Source organism: Gopherus evgoodei, chromosome 18, assembly GCF_007399415.2.
Source record: "Gopherus evgoodei ecotype Sinaloan lineage chromosome 18, rGopEvg1_v1.p, whole genome shotgun sequence".
Classification (NCBI taxonomy): Eukaryota; Metazoa; Chordata; order Testudines; family Testudinidae; genus Gopherus; species Gopherus evgoodei.
This window is the reverse complement of record NC_044339.1, coordinates 8,639,547-8,654,023: the sequence shown is the minus strand read 5'-3', so window position 1 is coordinate 8,654,023 and position 14,477 is coordinate 8,639,547. Positions and strand designations below refer to the sequence as shown.

General features: G+C 52.3%; 1 protein-coding gene across 2 annotated transcripts; it reads left to right on the top strand.

The window, feature by feature from the left end:
• The first annotated feature begins 1,727 nt into the window (after positions 1-1,727).
• Positions 1,728-5,774, top strand: FAM43B (family with sequence similarity 43 member B). 2 transcript variants are annotated; one of them, XM_030537580.1, is made up of 2 exons: positions 1,728-1,998; positions 3,384-5,774. In XM_030537580.1, the coding sequence occupies exon 2, from the start codon at positions 3,391-3,393 to the stop codon at positions 4,369-4,371; it is 981 nt and encodes a 326-aa protein (XP_030393440.1). In that variant the 5' UTR covers positions 1,728-1,998; positions 3,384-3,390; the 3' UTR covers positions 4,372-5,774. The 2 variants fall into 2 exon arrangements, with proteins under 2 accessions (XP_030393440.1, XP_030393439.1); XM_030537579.1 differs by lacking the exon at positions 1,728-1,998 and adding an exon at positions 2,778-2,843.
• Positions 5,775-14,477: the final 8,703 nt, after the last annotated feature.

The window sequence follows — 14,477 nt, the reverse complement described above, 5'->3', positions numbered from 1 at the left end:
AGCTGACTGGAGCCGCCAAGGTCCCTTTTTGACCAGGTGTGCTGGTCAAAAACTGGACACCTGGCAACCCTAACTCCATACTCACCAGCAGCCATAAATATTTCATTCAAACAATGTTCAGAGGCTATTAGAAACTCACAAAAAGAAAATTACAATTGAGCCGGGATTTATGGCATTACACGAGCTGGGCTAAGAGAGGCATGGTCTTGGGATCTGAGCAAAGATGGGGGTTAGGAACTCGTGAGTTAATCTCTGACCCTTCTGAAGCCTTGGGCAAGTCATTTCCACCCGCTCTGCCTCAGTTTCTCCGTCTGTAAAACAGGAGCCTGATATATACCTCCCCTGTTGGTTTGTTGCGATGATAAATGTTCACCGAGTGCTTTGAAGATGAAGAGTGCAGAGTAAGTGATGACAGAGGCCTTTGTGCTTTGGAGTCATGCCAAAAAATAATGAACTTTCCAAACATGGGTGCTGAGATGCACATTTAGGTCTGGAATAAGACACCTGATTTTGTGGGTTCTCAGCACCTCTGGAAATGGGGCCATTTATTTACCTGCCTAAATATTGATGCAATTGCCTTCTTTAAGCACCCAGGAAATGTTTGCCTCCAGCATCTTTGAAACCAGCACTAGGAAGCTGGTATGAGAATCCCACTGCACTGACCCCGAGTGTAGTTGGCAGGGTAAATATTTGTTTCCCCACCGTGGGCTACTTCTAGGTTCTTTTGCTCTGAGTGGACCACAGCACTGGTTTCTCTCCCCCCTGACAGAGGAACTGGGGGCTCTCTAATACTTGGATACCACAGGCCTGAGCTAAGGTTACTATGGCAAACTTCCTTGGCATCTCTCTGCTTTTGTGAGTGCTCAGAATTGTGAGTGCAGGGAACATACCTCACCCCGTCACATCACCATGGCCAAAGCAATGTGTAGCCAAGAGCCAGGCAGGTGTCTGCCTGGGAGGTAGCACAGTGGGTTATGGGCATTGCAGGAATGGTCCAAGTAAGGCTGTGAGAAAAGTGGGGTCTCTCTGTGGGTAAGCTCTGAGCTGGGGTGTGTGTGTGTGTGTGTGTGTGTGTGTGTGTGTGTGTGTGTGTGTGTGTGTGTGTGTGTGTGTGTGTGTGTGTGAAAGAGAGAGCGAGCTCTGGGCTGATCTCTGTGTGTGTATGTGTACGTGTGAGTGAGCTCTGAGCCACTGTGTGTGTGTGTGTCTGTGTGTGTGTGTGTCTGAGAGAGAGAGAGAGAGAGAGAGAGAGAGAGGTGGGCTCTGGGCTGATGGGTGTGTGTATGTGTGTGAGTAAGCTCTGAGCCACTGTGTGTGTGTGTGTGTGTGTGTGTGTGTGTGTGTGTGTGTGTGTGTGTGTGTGTGTGTGAGAGAGAGAGGGGGGGGGGCTCTGGGCTGATGTGTGTGTATATGTGTGTGAGTGAGCTCTGAGCCGCTGTGTGTGTGTGTGTGAGAGCTGGGCTGCTCTGTGTGTGTGTGAGACAAAACGCTTTGGGCTAGTGTGTGCATATGTGAGACAGAGCGCTCTGGGCTGGTGTGTGTGTGTGTGTGTGTGTGTGTATGTGTGTGTGTGAGAGAGAGAGAGAGAGAGAGAGAGAGAGAGAGAGAGAGCTCTGAGCCACTCTGTATGTGTGTGAGCTCTGGACTGATCTCTCTGTGTGTATGTTTGTGAGTATATATGTGTGTGTGAGTGAGCTCTGAGCTGCTCTGTGTGTGTGTGTGAGCGAGCTCTGGGCTGCTGTGTGTGTGTGAGAGAGACAGAGAGCGCTCTGGGCTGGTGTGTGCGTTTGTCTATGTGAAAGCTCTGGGCTGCTGTGTGCGTGTGTGGCTGCATGATGGAGCAGGCCGGGAGGGGGAGCAGCACACGCAGTTAGGGGGTGGATCCCCGCATCCTCTCCTCATTGCTGTCACAGCGGGAGAAGCCGCGGGACCGGGAGTCAGAGCCCGCTGCGGGGCAGAGCGATCGGGATCGGCGCATCTTCCTCCTGTTGCAGTGAGGTAGGGACAGCGGGACAGGGCACCCGCGCCAGCTGCAGCGGGGCGGGGGAGGCAGCTCCATCCATTTGCAGTGGGGCAGGCCAGAGGGAGGTGCACCCCCAGCAATCTGCAGTGGGGTAGAGACAGTGGCAATTCCAGGCAGTGCAATGGGGTAGAGGCACTTCCAGGAGGGGCAGTGGGGTAGGGACCGGGGTCATTCCATGCAGAGCGGTGGGGTAGGGATCGGGACATCTCCAAGTGGGGCAGTGGGGTAGGGATCGGGGCCATTCCAGGCGGTGCAATGAGGTAGGGATCGGGACATCTCCAGGCGGTGCAATGAGGTAGGGACCGGGGCCATTCCCGGCGGGGCAGTGGGGTAGGGATCGGGGCATCTCTAGGCGGAGCGGTGGGGTAGGGACCGAGGCATCTCCAGGCGGAGCGCTGGTGTGGGGACCGGGGCATCTCCAGGCGGTGCAATGAGGTAGGGACCGAGACATCTCCAGGCGGGGCAGTGGGGTAAGGACCGGGACATCTCCAGGCGGGGCAGTGGGGTAGGGACCGGGGTCATTCCCGGCGGGGCAGTGAGGTAGGGACCGGGACATCTCCAGGCGGAGCGGTGGGGTCGGGACCGGGACATCTCCAGGCGGGGCAGTGGGGTAAGGACCGGGACATCTCCAGGCGGAGCGGTGGGGTCGGGACCGGGGCATCTCCAGGCGGTGCAATGAGGTAGGGACCGAGACATCTCCAGGCGGGGCAGTGGGGTAAGGACCGGGACATCTCCAGGCGGGGCAGTGGGGTAGGGACCGGGACATCTCCAGGCGGAGCGGTGGGGTCGGGACCGGGGCATCTCCAGGCGGTGCAATGAGGTAGGGACCGAGACATCTCCAGGCGGGGCAGTGGGGAGTGACCGGCACATCTCCAGGCGGGGCAGTGGGGTAGGGACCGGGGCCATTCCCAGCGGGGCAGTGGGGTAGGGACCGGGGCCATTCCCAGCGGGGCAGTGGGGTAGGGACCGGGGCCATTCCCGGCGGGGCAGTGGGGTAGGGACCGGGGCCATTCCCAGCGGGGCAGTGGGGTAGGGACCGGGGCATTTCCCGGCGGGGCAGTGAGGCAGGGACCGGGACATCTCCAGGCGGAGCGGTGGGGTCGGGACCGGGGCATTTCCCGGCGGGGCAGTGAGGTAGGGACCGGGACATCTCCAGGCGGAGCGGTGGGGTCAGGACCGGGGCATTTCCCGGCGGGGCTGGGCGGAACAGCGGCTCAGGGAGGAGCAGCCGGGTCGGAGCGCCTCCCGGTGCGCTCGGAGGAAAGCCCCTTCCCCGAGCCGGCGGCAGGCAGCGATTGCCGCACAGGGACCGGACCCCGCTGCCCCTCCAGCCTCTCACCCCCCGCTCTCCCCCTTGCAGAGCCGCGATGCTGCCCTGGCGCAGGAACAAGTTCGTGCTGGTGGAAGAGGAGCGCCAGGGCAAAGCCAAGAGCCTGGGCCCGGGGCTAAGCTACGCCTCCCTGCTCTCCAGCTTCGTGCGCTCCTGCCCGGACCTGCTGCCCGAGTGCCCGCTGGAGCGGCTGGGCAGCGTCTTCCGCAGCCGGCGGCACAAGGTGGAGCTGAACCAGGAGGACCCCACCTACACGGCCTGGTACCTGGGCAACGCGGTCACGCTGCAGGCCAAGGGCGAGGGCTGCACGGACGAGGCGGTGGGCAAGATCTGGGCCAAGAGCGGCGGCGGGGCCAGCGGCACCCGGGTCAAGCTGACGCTGGGGGCGCACGGCATCCGCATGGCCCCCTGCGAGAAGCGGGGCGGCGGCGGGCGGCGCCCGGGCCACGTCTACCTGCTGCGCCGCATCACCTACTGCGCCGCCGACGCCCGGCGCCCCAAGCTCTTCGCCTGGGTCTACCGGCACCAGGTGAAGCACAAGGCCGTGGTGCTGCGCTGCCACGCCGCGCTGCTCCCCAAGGCCGGGACGGCGCGGGCCCTGGCGCGCCTGCTCCACCAAACGGCCAGCGCCGCCTTCAGCGACTTCAAGCGCCTGCAGCGGCAGAAGGACGCCCGGCGCCTCCAGCGCCAGCGCCTGGGCGACTCCATCGTCCCGCTGCTGCCCATCCGCAAGCTGCTCAAGGGGCAGGGCCCCTACCGGCCCCCCGCCGAGCGGGGCCGCGGCGCCCGCCGGCTCAGCTCCATCCTGGAGGAGGAGGAGGAGGAGGAGATCCTGGGCGCCTCCCGCAACAACGCGCCCCCCGCCAGCCTCAGCCTGGCCACCGGCTGCCACCGGCCCGCTGCGGCCCCCCAGCGCCTGGAGCGGGCCGAGGTGCTGACTTTAGCCCGGGAGATGCGGGGCTGGAGCCTCCAGAGCCCGCCGCCCTGGCAGCCCGCCCGAGAGAGGTCCTGCTGCTGAAGCCAGAAGGCTAGAGACTGCCCAGCTGCCTTTTCGGAAGGGCCCGCCTGACTGGGGTGAGGAGGGGCAGGAGGAGTCTGGAAAGGCCCCCTGCCCACGTCTCGCTGACTGCTGCCTTTGCAGCCTGAGGAGGGGCACACAACAGCCATCAGGCCCTGCTGGCTGTCAGGACTGACCTACCCAGCCTGCAGTTAACGCTCCTCCACTGCCATCCAAGTACAGGCGCCAGCTCTGATGTGGCCCTTGCACCTGTTCTTCTTCTGAGCGGACACTGAAATGATCCAGAGGGGTTGGTGCATATCTCCATCTCCTCCACACACCTCCCCACCCCTACACACACACAGACACTTGCTAACCGCTCAGAGAAAGACTGACTGGCATTAGAGCCAGGGAACTGAGACATACCCGCAAGTTCTGAAAGGGTGAAGGGTTCCCTCAATGGGCAGCTGCCGCAGATTGGGAAGGGAGCAACTCTTGTGTGTATTTTGTACTTCCAGTGGTTTCAAGGAAAGAGAGAGACACACACACAAACTAGGGGTGGGGGATGATATTTCCATTTCATCAGAGTCTAGCTGAAGTGACTTTTACTACTTGATCTAAACTAACATTTATATATTTAAAAAAAAGCCATCTATGTACAGAGAGATGCCCTTAGATTTCACTTCTATTACAACGTGCAATTTTTCTGTACAGTTTTGTACAGGTCACATAGGACAGGTGCCTGTATGTGTCTGACACTGGGGTGGGGATGTGGCCAGGGATGGGATGTACAGCACGATGGGGCTGATTTTCAAAAGTGCTGGGCTCCCATCACTCTCCAGAAGGGGTTGTGTGGGTGCTCCAGAGCTCTGCAAATCAGGCCACAGTTACATGGCTAAATATAAGTGTCTACATTCATATTTAGGTACCTAAATAAGCATCCTTAATTCCAGAGGTGCTGAGCACCTGTTGTCTTTGGTGGGATTTGCAGAAGTTCAGTTCCTCTGAAAATCAGCCCTCTTTGAGTTAGGTAGCTAAAGGTGGGTTTAGCTGTCTACAATTTGGCACCCAAGTTTGGAAAATTTGGCCCTGGGGGTGCCTAGCTGTGTCTTAAGGAGATGGGCTCTAGAACACCCATTAGTCAAATTCTTCATCATGCTTTGGTTTCAGTGGGGTTACATCACGGACAGATCTGGCCCACATGTGTCTGACTCTGGGGATGAGATGCAGAGCATCACAGAGAGAGAAAGAGACTTTGTTCTGACACAGAACATGGGGTGTTTTAACCCCAAAAGAAGATGATCAGCTGCACGTCTCCTTTGTATGTTCACAATGCAAAGCCCAACGGCATGTGCGCGTGCGTGTGTACACACACACACATATAATGTGGTAATTGTAATAAAGATTCTCTGCATTTTCTGCAATATGATTACTGTGCTTTATCTTTTGTAAACATTTCGCTGCCATTCAACGTTCCTAGCGGCCTTCATGGAGACGCTGGCACCTCTCCCTTTATGGGGTCCAGTCTAGGTTTTGGACCAGGAAGGCCATTTGGCTAGATTGTGTACCAAGCCCTGATTATAAATGAGGGATTTACTGCTCTGTTGTGGTGGAGATGATGTTTGTGTGGGTGTGTACGTGGGTGAAGATTTGTTTGCTAAAAGGGGTTTGTGTTTGATTATTTGTGTGCACATGCATATGAATCTGTGTGATTGTGTCTTGGTCTGTGCCTATGCATGTATCTTTTCCAAATGTGGACTCACACTTTGCGTGCGTGTGCATTTCATGTGTCTGCCGTGGGTAGATGTAGAAATACAGATATACGTTTGGCTTCAAACTGGGGAGCTGTAGCAGGATGCCCAAAGCCCACATGCTGACGTTCAAATTAGCATGTACCACCAGTAAGTTACCTGCAAGTGCATAAATACCTCCTCTAAGTTCCAATTTCAGTGACCAAATGTGAGATGTGGTTGTCCCATTCAGGCATTTGTTTGACAACAGAGCCCTATATTTCTCTGTGTGCTGTATGCTGGGTAGGTTGTAGACATGAAAGCATCTCACCCTTTTTGTGTGGTGCTCTCTGGAGATCAGTCCCTAGCAACCAATTATCAGAAAAGAGAGAAACTGCAGAATGATTCTGTGCTCTAACATGAAGAAACATCCCAGGAGGAGGAGAAAGGGGGCTGGGGTAAGTAGTTTTGCGAGGAGACAGCTGCATTATTCCCTTTCATCTTCCCAAGGGCCGCCATCCCCACACTCCTACAGCATTTATCTCTGCTCTTGGGAGGAACAAACAGCTCCTGAAAAAAACAAAACCGAAGAAAAGTCGCGACATGCTTTTAAAAATCCACACTCCCTGCCGACGGCAACAGAAGTTCTAGAAATGATATCAAATAAACAGCCACTTCCAGTGGCCATGGCAACCAGCATTTTTTAAATCATGAGGCCAAATGCCTCCGTGGCATAACTCCACCCACTCCGGGGAGCTTCCACCAGGAAGGGACTGGTCCCATTTAAGCTAAGAAGATTGTTTTCTTCTTTCCCTTTATTGTTCTGCCTTTGAGACATGTGGGTTTTATTAAAAGCTTATTTGCTTTGTGCTGAGTGACGGGGCTGAGAAGCAGACGTTAGATTCAGGTGCACGTCCCCAAAGCAGGGCGAGGACTGGGGGACATTATTATTCCTCTAGTGCTGATGACTTGCCCTCCACTGTTGTTGAATCCACAGAAAAAGACCCATTGCTGCCCCAAAGAGCTTACAATGTGGATGTGTGGCCAAAGTCCAGCCTGAGGTGTATTGGCATCCTAAGAACTTGGGGAGAGGGGCTAACCCACGTTAACAAAGCAGCCCTTCGTCCCATTTTTATCCCAGCCCGTTGGTATTGGGAACTGGTTTATTGGCCAGCTGGTCTCTCCACCTGATGTAAACATACTGGGATGGTGAGGGCTGTATTCTTGGGGAGTTGGATGCAGAGGGCAGGGGCGGTGGGGGGGGGGCGGAAATCTGGCTGCATCGCTCCATGGGGGCCCATTCCAAGTAGCAACCAAGAGGCCTGTCTTTTGTTGCCAAACAGGGCCAGACAGCTCCCCTGTATTCTCAGCATTGGGGCCAGGCTGAGGCAGAGGAGGAGAGGATGGAAAGTAACTGAAGGCAGAATCCTTGCAAAATCTCCAGCTCTTTGCGGCTGGTACCTTGAACCTGGAACTCAGTATGAAAGTAGCATAGTTCCCACTCCCACCCAACTGAACACTTACAGACCCTGCTGTTGCAGTCGTGGGTGAGGCCCAGGATATTAGAGAGACAAGGTGGGGGAGGCCGTATCTTTTATTGGACCAACTTCTGTTGGTGTCAGAGATGCGCTTTCGAGCTACCCAGAGCTCTTCTTGAGGTCTGGGAAAGATGCTCTGAGCATCCCTTAGAATATGTGCTAACTCCTTAGACTGAACAATCTATTCCACCTTGCTAATCTGTGACACTCGGCATACCTCCCCAGACTGACAAAGAGCTCTGTGTGGCTCCAAAGGTTGTCTCTCTCATCAACAGAAGGTGGTCCAGTAAGAGATATTACCTCACCTACCTTGTTTCTCTAAGACCCCTCCTCTCACAGAGAGGAGAAGCATTCTCAGCCAGCTGACTGGCCCTGTGTGTGGACCTGGCCTGACCAGAGGTGGAAGGTGTTTATTTCCCAACTAGACACAACAGGAACATGGAAGGTACATGTTTAACTTGTAACCCTTTCCTTGGTGGAGACTCCTAAGGCCATTATCTCATCGCATGCTTGTGTCTAGCAAAAGGAATCTTAACCCTTTAGAATACGTCCTGATTTCCAGGTGGGTGACACCTGGCCAGGGGGTGCATGTCTTGGGGGCAGTGGGGGCAGGTAGAAGGAGGATTCTGGTGGCTGGGAAGTGGGTCAGGCCACCCAACAGGGGGCTAGGAGGCTCTGGATTTGGAAGGGAAGTGTGGTCTTGCCTCGAGGAGGGGCATTTGGTGGCAGGTTAGACAGCTGGTGCAGAGTCAGGGCACCTCTCTGGATAAGTGATCCCTCTGGCAGCTGGGAACTTCAATGGATGGCCAGGATTTTAGAAAGAGGGTTACGGCAGCTGTGTAGAAGATCAAGACCAGTGGTTCTCAAACTTGGGCCGCTGCTTGTTCAGGGAAAGCCTCTGGCAGGCCAGGCCGGTTTGTTTACCTGCTGCATCCACAGGTTTGGATGATCACAGCTCCCACTGGCTACGGTTCGCCGCTCTAGGCCAATGGGGGCTGCAGGAAGGGCGGCCAGCACATCCCTCAGCCCGCACCGCTTCCCGCAGCTCCCATTGGCTTGGAGTGGTAAACCATGGCCAGTGGGAGCTGCAATCGGCTGAACCTGCAGACGTGGGAGATAAACAAATCAGCCCGGCCCGCCAGGGGCTTTCCCTGAACAAGTGGTGGCCCAAGTTTGAGAACCACTGATCAAGAACCTCATGACAGGAAGGATTTGGCAGTTTGTTGCCAGGAGGTGTGGGAGGGGGGAGCTGCATGAACTTACAGATGAATTTGCAGACTCATCCCCAGCATCCTCAGGTTAAGATTCCTTTAAATCTTAAAAGGAAGATTAAAAGCGGGAACGTTGCTAGGGCTAAAGCAGCCCTGATCCCTGCACATGGCTTAGAAATCACACTCCAGCTCTCACCTCCTAGAGATTTAATCAGCTAGAGGCAAGTCAGTGCAGCAGCCACAGCCAGCATCAGTCAGACAGGAACACATCCCTGAAGGAAGAGAAGCAACCAGAGGCAAAAGAGAACTCCGGAATACGTTGCTCGAGAACATTCTCTCTGGTGGACTCAGCACTCCCATTAGTAGATTGCTGCTTGTCCCTGGAGAGCTTAGAAGAATCTCATGTGCCGTAGAACTTCAACTGCTTTGACTTGTCAGAGATGTGGCCGTGGGGTGTGATCCTAACACATCTTATAAGCTAAGCACAGGTAGGCTAGACCAGAACTCAGATAGGAGACTGCAAGGGCCACTTTGCTGTTTTAAGAGGTGGGGCTGGTGACTAATGAAGAACCACTTTTCTGTCTGGGCTGATTTTGCACTGACATACCATTGTGGTGTTAGGGGCTGCTGTCCTGCTGGAGGTATCTATCGAGGAGATGTTAACCTGAGGTTCAGACCAAATGAATACTGCAGGCAGAGAACAGCTGTATGGTCCAGGACCAGGAACAGCTGGGCAGAATGCACCTGCTGAGTGCTCTTGGCATTCCATTCATTACCGATTTATTGGCATTTCTGTTAGCACAAATGTGATCTTCATAGATAATGGCCAGTGAGATGAAGGATGAGCAGGGAAAGGGTTAAAGGTGTGCTTGGGGGATCCCATGCTAGAAAGCATTGACCCCCAGTGGTTTCTGAGTGGGCCAGAGGGAGCGCAAGTGGATGGAATGCAGCAGCTCTCAGGCTGGCTGCTCCCCACGGTTTAGCACAGTGGAAAAAGGTCCTGGTGCTGTCACAACAAGAATATGCTTGATTTGAGGGAAAATCCAAGTGTGGCTTATTTTGTGGCAGTGCTTGGCTCAGCCCTTGTCTCAGCTGTGGGGCCGTTGCTGGCATGAGCCATGGGTCCCCAGGATGAGAGAGTAACTTTGTTCATGCTGATCTCTCTCCAGCTGGCAGGGATATGTGCAGTTTGTGTCAGCTCATGCTCTTTCTGCCTTCTGGCTATAGAATGAGCTCACCCAGGAACACTGGTGCCTGTCTCCAGGGGGATCGGAAAGAAAAAAGGTTGATGAGCGGCCGTTCTCATCTCTCCGTAAGCTGTGATGCTGATCCTATTGGCCAAGCAGAGTGAGGTCTCACACACAACTCAGTGGTATTTCTGTCTGTCTGTCTGTCAACACCACATCTGATTTATTTCAAAATGTTAGTGAATGTTCTAGGTATCATTGGCCATGGAAGACACACAGGGCCTTTTATATCTTGTTAGCAGGCCCAGGTGCTTTAACCAGGCTGTAATTGCCTACATATCAAAGAACTGATTGATGGCAGCCATGAACACCTTTCAGCGCAACAACGCCCCCAATTGTCTCAATACAGTTTAAACACGGCGATACCCTAAATTAGGAGTTCTCAAACTTTTGTACTGGCGACCCCTTTCACATAGCAAGCCTCTGAATGCAACCTCCCTTATAAATTAAAAACACTTTTTAATATATTTAACACCATTATAAATGCTAGAGGAAAAGTGGGGTTTGGGGTGGAGGCTGAGTGCTTTCGACCCCCCATGTAATAACCTCATGATCCCCCAAGGGGTCCCAACCCCTAGTTTGAGAACCCCTGTAATAAATGACTTCTCTCCCAGACAGAGAGAAATCAGTGGGGGGAGGGAAGGAAGCAATGGAGAGGTGATGGCCAGAGAGGGGTTGCACACAGAGCCTCTGGCATGGGGGAGAATGGAGGGTCCTGGAATGTGGGGAAAAGGAGGAATGGGGTCCACACAGAACCCCTGAGCGAGAGATGGGATTGCAGGGAATCTGTGAACTAGAGAGGGATGGGAGGGTGGTATATAGGGAGCTCGTGAGGTGTATCAGAGCGATGCCCTAGTTTTTATAGCCAGTGCGGACACCTGACAGCACAGGGCTTCATCCACCGAGACATCCTTTCCTGAGCTCAGAAGGGCATTTAGACCAATGGATTCAGCACAGTTTAGGCTCCCATAAACCTTCTCTTCTGCCTTTCTCCTTCATCTTTCCTTTCTTTCTCTTCCCACTCCCCCTGCTTCCCCTTGCTTTTCCTATCCCCCCAATGTACCATTGTGGAGCTTTCTTTGAAGTGCAACACTCATCTCTCATTAAAGCTGCAGCTCCCAGATGGAAAGAGATAGATGGCTCTATACCTGGAGTCCTGCCTCCTCCTGCCACAGGGATCCAGGCACTTCTGGACTGTGCCCCTGGATGTCTGTTGGCCATAACCAAGGGGGGAATTGAAATGATTAGCTCCCTGAAGCACAGTACAGTTACCACCATGAGAAGTAAAGGGAAGAATCTCTACCATGCCTTGCTCAAGGATTTGCAGACATGCTCCCTACAGAAGGTGTGTAAATGATGCAGTCACCGGGTGGATGCTGCAGCACTATTGGTAAATTAAAGTGAACTGGATATTTGGTAACATAGAGCAGGAACTAGGGTGTTCTTTCCTTTTCCATTCTCAGTAAGTTTCCTCTTTCTCCTCTTCCAATCTAAACTGGGTGAGGTGGCGAACAGCTGTTGCTCTGATGGCAGTACCAGGCTCCCACAAATCAGATCAGAGCCTGGTCAGTGGCACTGCACGGTTTCCGACACTGCTCCAATCCTGATCTGGAGGGACGACTACCGCTAGGGTAGAAAGGTAGCTCAGCCCAAGCCAACATTATGGGCGCTACAGTGGCGCACCACTATGCAGCTGTACTGCCACAGTGTAAATGCCTTCTATGGTGATGGAAGGGGTTTTTCCATGGACATTGGTAATCCCTCTCCCCGAGAGGTGGCAGATAGGTCTACTAAAGGCTAGGTATATTCTTCCATATACCTAGCCTCTTCTACACTGGAGGCTAGGTTAGCTTAACTACAGTGCTCCGGGGTATACAGTTTTCAAATCCCGGAGTGCCATAGCTGTGTCAACCTAACTTTTAAGTGCAGATCAGGCCTAAGTGTCTAAGACCCATTCAGTTCTTGGCTCCTCCAGTGAGTTAGTGCTGTTTGTTTTGAGTGTTGTTGCACGGACATCTATTCACCTGGAAACAGGCTGAGCACGGACAAACGCATCTAGATGTATAAAGTTTAAGGCCAGAAGGGACCACTGTGGCCATCTAGGATGGGAGAGGAGAATGAAGGGCGGGGGGGGGACGGTCAGTATTGCTTACAAATTGTTGTGTGGTAGTGGACAGGGCATGGGACGGGAATTTAGGATTTTGGATCAGCTTTGTGACTCACTTGCTATGAGACCCTGGATAAGTCACTAAGGGCCAGATTTGTAAAGGTGTTTAGGCATGTAAAGGTGCAGACAGATGCCTATGAGATTTAGGCACCTAACCTGGTTAAGGGGCTTTTGAAAATCGACTAGGAAATCTATCTGCATCTTTAGGTACCTAAATACCTTTAAAAATCTATCCCTTTGTCTCTCTATACCTCATTTCCCCTCTCTTAATTACAAGGGCTAACTGTAGCTTTCCCTCCTTTGAGATCGACTCATAAAAAATGCTCCATAGGCAACTTGTATTGTCAGCAGTGGAAACATCACGGGACAGTCCTCCTACAGTGACAGGTTGAGCCAACAGGAACCTTTGCACTGGGACTCGCTCTCTCTGAGAATGCAAGTGAAGTGCTTGATGACATCTAGCAGCCAATTACATTACACGTATATTCCCTATGGAGATCCAAGCAGCTCAGCGATACCAGAGCTGATTATATTCATCCTAGGAGTATCTCAGTAGCTCAGATACTACGGTGATGGGTGCACTATAAGAAGCTCATTAGCAAAGAACTGAATATTATCGATATGCATATCCCAAGGAATCTGTCCCGGCCTCATGTCCTATTTGAAGGAATTAGAGAAACTGGCTAGGTTCATTGCTTCTAACATTACTTAGACATGATCTACACTTAAAACATATACTGGTATAGCTATGAGGGCTTTTATTGGCATAGTTACCATGGTTCAGGCAGATGGTATTCCTACACCAGTAGAAAAACTCCTTCTGTTGGCATATGCTGTGTCTACACTAGGGGCCTATGCTGGCATAGGCTCTGTAGTGTAGACATAGTTTTTGCTCTTGTACCATACTTTTTAGCTTCAGAGCACTGAATAAAAGATTAATTAGCACCATCATTCTCTGCTGCTGCTCAGCAAAAGAAATTTTCAGAATAGGTTTCTATTTTTTAATTAATTTGTTTTGTAAAATCATCTGAAGAAAAACTGGAAACAACACCCCATGACCTTCTCCCTTTTGATATAATAGCGACTGGTGCAAGTTCCTTCTAGTGGAAAGCAAAGGCCACGAGCCTTTTGGAAGTATCTCCGACCTCCCACACTTCCCTGCTAGGATTGGTCATTCCCCTAAACATTAAATATTGAATGCAGTGGAGCCATCTCATCTTAGAAAACACATCCCATCCTTTCCACCACTAGCTGTTTCAAAGTTAAAGCTAGATTCTGCTTTTGCTATCAATGTGAGCATCTCACCATCTAGTGGACAGAAAGAAAGCAACAAGAAAATAACTTAATCAGCCTTGGAAATATTACATTTAATGGGACAAATTTTCTTCTCGGTGAGCCCCTGAAACTTCTTCTATCAACCACACATGCGGCACTGATGGGAACAAAGAAGAGGTGCCAGTATGGTGACTGTGGTATAAATACATAGACAAGGTAGGTGAGGTTATATCTTTTATTGGACCAGCTTCTCTCGGTGAAAGAGACAAGCTCTCAAGCTTCAAGTATAATTACATACATAGTTATAGATAAATAGATCTCCAAAGTGAAATTTTTCTGTCTTAAGTGAGGGTTACCTCCTTCCCAATAATGCATTCAGGCCATGTGTTTCAAACTTGTGTGCCTGAATCCACATATGGACACCCGAGTAAGTGGCTTGATTTTCAAAGTTGCTGAACATCCACAACTCCTATTGACTTCAGACTCCTTCCATAGGAGCTGTGCCTAGTGCTTCAGAAAATCAAGCCACACATTGGTGAAGCACTGGGAAGGGGTTAAGTAGGGAGGTGGTGGAATCTCCTTCCTTAGAGGTTTTTGAGGCTCAGCTTGACAAAGCCCTGGTTGGGATGATTTAGTTGGGGATTGGTCTTGCTTTGAGGAGGAGGTTGGACTAGATGACCTCCTGAGCTCCCTTCCAACCCTGATATCCTATGATTTAAATGCTTAAATAGGGATTACTTAGGTGCCTAGCTGTTACTCCAACCACATCTGAAAATCTGGCCTCAACCAATTGTGCAGTGCTATGCTGAATTCCACCCCCAAAGGCCTCTGGTCTTCAACAGTTGGTGAATACTGTGCTAGGCATAAGTAGAATAAGCAATTGTTTAAGGTTCCAAGCAGCTCAAGGGCCCCCCAGTTTAGTATGACACCCCCCCATACCATTCATCTTATTTAATGTG